Source organism: Palaemon carinicauda, chromosome 10 (assembly GCF_036898095.1).
Source record: "Palaemon carinicauda isolate YSFRI2023 chromosome 10, ASM3689809v2, whole genome shotgun sequence".
NCBI classification, from domain to species: Eukaryota; Metazoa; Arthropoda; class Malacostraca; order Decapoda; family Palaemonidae; genus Palaemon; species Palaemon carinicauda.
This window is the reverse complement of record NC_090734.1, coordinates 134,763,880-134,768,879: the sequence shown is the minus strand read 5'-3', so window position 1 is coordinate 134,768,879 and position 5,000 is coordinate 134,763,880. Positions and strand designations below refer to the sequence as shown.

Here is a 5,000-nt window from a genome sequence, read left to right as displayed (position 1 = left end):
AAAGTGAAATTCTTAATTCGTCAGACTTCTTATCTGGATGAAAAAGAATCCCATACATTTAATCTATAAAAGATGAAGCAAGGCGGTTAATGAGTCCATATGGCATAACGATGCAGCTTTTTTTATGAAATATATACAGCGACTATGATGAAGAGTTAATGGAGGATATGGGAAATAATCAAATCGGAACAGAAGTGTGAAAAGTTTGAGATTTACTTTACAAACTATGAACCAAAATGAGTTCCGAAAAGATATGAAAATGAAGCGTAACAAAATAAAATGACATCAAACAAGACAAAGACGTTTAGCGGGATTCACACTTAAAAAGTTAGAATGGCTTCAAGTTATTTGCTTAATAGGAACGACGACAAAATATCAAATGGCAATATTTACAGGTGATGGAACGCTTTTGAGACCAATGAATGCGATTCGTAAAGCTCTTTCGAAAGAAAGCAAACATAAGTGGGAGATTGAACATGAGTGATCTGGGGAGTGAGTAAAATGATTATGAATGTTAAGGGAGAGGGATAGATTGTGGGCGTGACCAGCATTTTGGCCGATAGGATGGCCATGAAAAAAGAGAGAACTATTTACAGAAAGGTTTAGAAAAGCGTTTGGTTAAGAGGCTTACCCCTGAGGAGGGAAACCGGGGCGGTATGGGTATGGAGGGCGAGCATGAGGTGGGTATGCGCCTGGAGGAGGAGGAGGAGGATAAGCGCCGGGTGAAGGAGGAGAAGGATAATTGGGGAAAGGATGGGCTGGAGGAGAAGGAGGAGCAGGGTTGCTGGTAGGTGCAGGGACATGGTTAAGGGTCTTGGACCCGTCCTTGGATGCGCCCTTTGAGGCTTTATCGTGGTGGTGATGGTGGTCATGGTCATGATCGTGTGCTTGCTTGCCATGCTTGCCGTGTTTCTGCGATAGACTGGCCAGTTCCTTTGCCGAGTGCACCTCGTAAATGTGGTGTTCTGGGTCCTGACCAAACTCGAAGCCAAAGTGATGGGGGTAGATTACCACTTCGTCATCTTCTAGCTTGGGACGTCTCACGGGTAGATGAGCGTAGATATCGTTGGGCTGGTCGTCCGCTTCGGGACCACGCTCCCTACGGGGGTCGGGAAAGAGCGTGTGTGAAGTATATGCGGGGAGCATTTAGCAATTATTTACCCCAATATGCGCCATCGTCAGTAGTTAATATTTAATGAAATAAGCTATAAAGCTCAGATATAATACCCGGAGTAATTACTATAAAAATTAATTGGCAAAATAATACAAAACACTTGTATCTCCAATGGAAGTCAACAAGCCAACTACTCAAGGCAACGACTCTCTATAGAGAAATTACTTTCGCTCCTTTACCTGATAAGCTCACTTGGAAGAAAGCCTGGGAAGGGGATGCTCTCTGCTCCGCCCTGCGCCGCTGCCTCCTGCAGGACAACACTCGCGAAGCTAACTAGCATTACCACCTTCCACTGGAGGAGGAACCGGGGGGCAAGGTAGAAGGGTGCGCGTGGGAGGAGGTGGGGATAGGAGGAAAGTCTAAATTAGTACATACTTGGATTTATGGATTTGGGTTACATGGCGAGCTGTTGGGGCCTGTGAGGCCAATCTGCAACGTAGTGCATTTAGGGTAAAAGATTAGTTTACACTATGATGTAAAGTTGAGAAGAGGTTGGATGGAAAGATGGGAGAAAGATAGAACATTCGGAGGTAGGAGAAATAAAGCAAGAAGGGAGATAAAGTAGAAAGATGTAAAGCAAGAAGGAGATAAAGTAGAAAGGTATAAAGCAAGAAGGGAGATAAAGTAGAAAGATATACAGCAAGAAAAGATCAAGTAGAAAGATATAAAGCAAGGAGATAAAGTAAAAAGATATAAAGCAAGAAGGAGATAAAGTAGAAAGGTATAAAGAAAAAAAGGGAGATAAAGTAGAAAGATATACAGCAAGAAAAGATAAAGTAGAAAGATATAAAGCAAGAAGGGAGATACAGTAGAAAGATATAAAGCAAGGAGATAAAGTAGAAAGGTATAAAGAAAGAGGGGAGATAAAGTAGAAAGATATACAGCAAGAAAAGATAAAGTAGAAAGATATAAAGCAAGAAGGGAGATACAGTAGAAAGATATAAAGCAAGGAGATAAAGTAGAAAGGTATAAAGAAAGAGGGGAGATAAAGTAGAAAGATATACAGCAAGAAAAGATAAAGTAGAAAGATATAAAGCAAGAAAGGACATAAAGTAGAAAGATATAAAGCAAGAAGGGAGATACAGTAAAAAGATATAAAGCAAGAAAAGATAAAGTAGAAAGGTATAAAGCAAGAAGGGAGATAAAGTGAAAAGATATAAAGCAAGTGCAGATAAGGGCTGAATATACTCTGAAATTGAACTTAAACGGGCAAGAAATATTTTCCTTTCGAAGTGAACACGACGGATTTGACCTGGTTACTATAATACGATTATATAAGATTCAAATATAATTTTATCGATTCAAATCATATTTTAGACTTTGTGTTATGTTGGGTTACAATCTATGATTGAAAAATTATTATTATTGTTATTGCTCGCTAAGCTATAATAATAGCAAGATGCTAAAAGTCCAAGGGCTCCACCGGGGAAAGTAGCCTATCAAAAGATTCAAACTTGCTGATTACCGCGAGATAACAATCGAAGTTTGATATATAAAAGAAAAATAAATGAGATAAATGACCTAATATAAAGTTTACACAATGAAAAGCATTGTTGATTTAATATAACAATTATAGACGTACAGATTAAATAAGAATCCGATTGAAATTCAACGTAACATGAACGCTTAGCTTCTTGCTCACTTTCAAAATAAAGCAAAACAATGAAGGAACGTTTTGTAAACCAGATATACATTCAGATTACATCCATTAAGTATACTGCAAACATAAAATATTTAAAAAATCAAATATAACTACATGATATACAAAGGCAAGTGTATGTTGTTACTCTCTGGATCATCCTTGAAAGAGCTCTTTATGGATCCTGATAATTGGCTGGTCGAGAATTACTGATAGTTCAAGCCGTCTAAATAATGACGGAGTAAATATATTAAATCATTAGTCTTTGCTGATGGAACAAAGTGATTACTATTATGAATGAAAGTATTTCCTTCGACCTTGTCCTTAATGTCTCATGCATAAATAGAGAAAAATTAAAGACATGAAACAGTAGGATTTCGCTTACTAACGATGTTAGTATTCCCGAGGTGATTGAAATTAGACTACAGGATTTGTTTAGGTCACTCCTTCCTCTAGTTTTCTATTTTAAGTAAAGGGATCTTAACTCTATTTGATAACTCGACTATGAATTAAGTACTGATAAAATCACTCGATCCAGGGTAAAAGACGAACGCCTTTACGAAAAAATAAAAAATAAAAATTTGTTAAAACACCTAACAGTTCAACGCAAACTTGAAAGAATAGAAAATAAGTGCGGGGTGTACTCAGCTTTCAAAGGTGTAACAATTGGTTTACAAGTCCTGAAGAATTGAATATTTAAACAAATGGACTGCTACATTTATTATCTTTTCTTACAAGAACAAAGCATAATTTAGACTAAATAATGTACTTTTAATCTATTTTATCACTAATCAGTACTGGCTTCTTCCTCAGCAGGAGTAAAATATTAACCTTTAAAACACGACCAAGAGCAAGATGAGGATCCTCTGAAGTAAGGTCAACCTGCGGTTTCTCGCTGACATACTCTTCCGACAACACGTCATGTGACCGCTAATTACAGGAAAGTTACACGGAACAATGATACGGATAATATTGTACTAGGCGTCGTGAGATAATCGCGATAATGGTTTTTTCAGGGATTTATTCAATAATACATTCTTGTAGGAGACGATTTTCTATTCTGAATTTTTTTTTCTTTTATAAAAATATTTTTTTCTTAAAGAGGTTAATAATATTTTGAAATTAAATTTAGCTGTCGTGTTGTTAATGATCTATCAATTATACGTATTTATACATAAACGCACACGTTTATATATACGTTTGTGTAATTAATATACTTCCTTAATAATTTTAAACACCCTCGTCAAGAAAAAAAGGCCAGGAAAATTGTAATAATACAGTAATTGTGAAAGGAAAAACAAATTAACTGGAGCTGTATTTAAAATACAATATTTTGAAAGTCTGAATATCACACCACAAAAAGTAAATTATGTAATATCAGTAATTAATTACTTCTTTCACAAAGAGACCATTTACTTCTACAACTATAGTTTGCAATTTCTTATCACAGCACATTTTAGTAAAGTGATTATTCATAATGAAAAATTATTATTTGAATACAGTCACGGTAATAATGACATAGGTACTTATGGAAACTGAATTTTCGTTGGCTCGAATCCAACCTTCAAAATACAATAAACTATCTAAAATAAAAATTGTCCTTACTTATCTAAGAAGAAATAAATAACTTTAGTGAACTCAACCATTCATGTGAAAATGTTAACTGGGTATTCGACACTTGCTAATACCGCATCTCAAAATGAAAGGCAAGCATTTTGGAAATAGATTCATTTGATTATCCTGAAGGGTCCTGGTGTTTGAAAATTTGTAAGCTCCAAAATTTCAGTAAATTCCAATCACTTTCTAATGTAAAGTATTTGATCATTTAGATATTTATTAATAAACATTAAAAAGGTCTAATGTTGGGTATGGGATTTTAAACTAAAAACTGCATAGAATTTAAATATCTTGATGGAAAATTATAGTCACCGAGTGTAAAATTTGGACCCTCAACTTTTAAAAGTATGGACAATTTCAAATAGTTTGAATTAAAAGATTTAAAAATTATATTTATTAAACAAATAGCTTAAAATAAAAATTTCAAAAGCATATTTATTAAACAAATAGTATAAAATAAGATCTTAATATATTTATTAAACAAATAGTATAAAATAAGATCTTAATATATTTATTAAACAAATAGCTTTAAATGAAAGATCTTACAAGTATATTTACTAAATCTATCTC

At 34.6% G+C, this 5,000-nt stretch overlaps 1 protein-coding gene across 1 annotated transcript in view; it reads right to left on the bottom strand.

Annotated features, from left to right (window-relative positions):
* Positions 1 to 5,000, bottom strand: part of LOC137648795 (uncharacterized) — a 6,914-nt gene that overhangs the window by 1,606 nt on the left and 308 nt on the right. Inside the window, exons 2-3 of the mRNA XM_068381941.1 lie at positions 1,354 to 1,466; positions 1 to 1,099 (exon numbers count right to left, since the gene is read on the bottom strand). The exon at positions 1 to 1,099 is cut by the window's left edge and continues 1,606 nt beyond it. Coding sequence (XP_068238042.1) covers positions 628 to 1,099; positions 1,354 to 1,466 — 585 coding nt within the window. The 3' untranslated portion in view covers positions 1 to 627. The remainder of the gene's footprint in view (positions 1,100 to 1,353; positions 1,467 to 5,000) is intronic.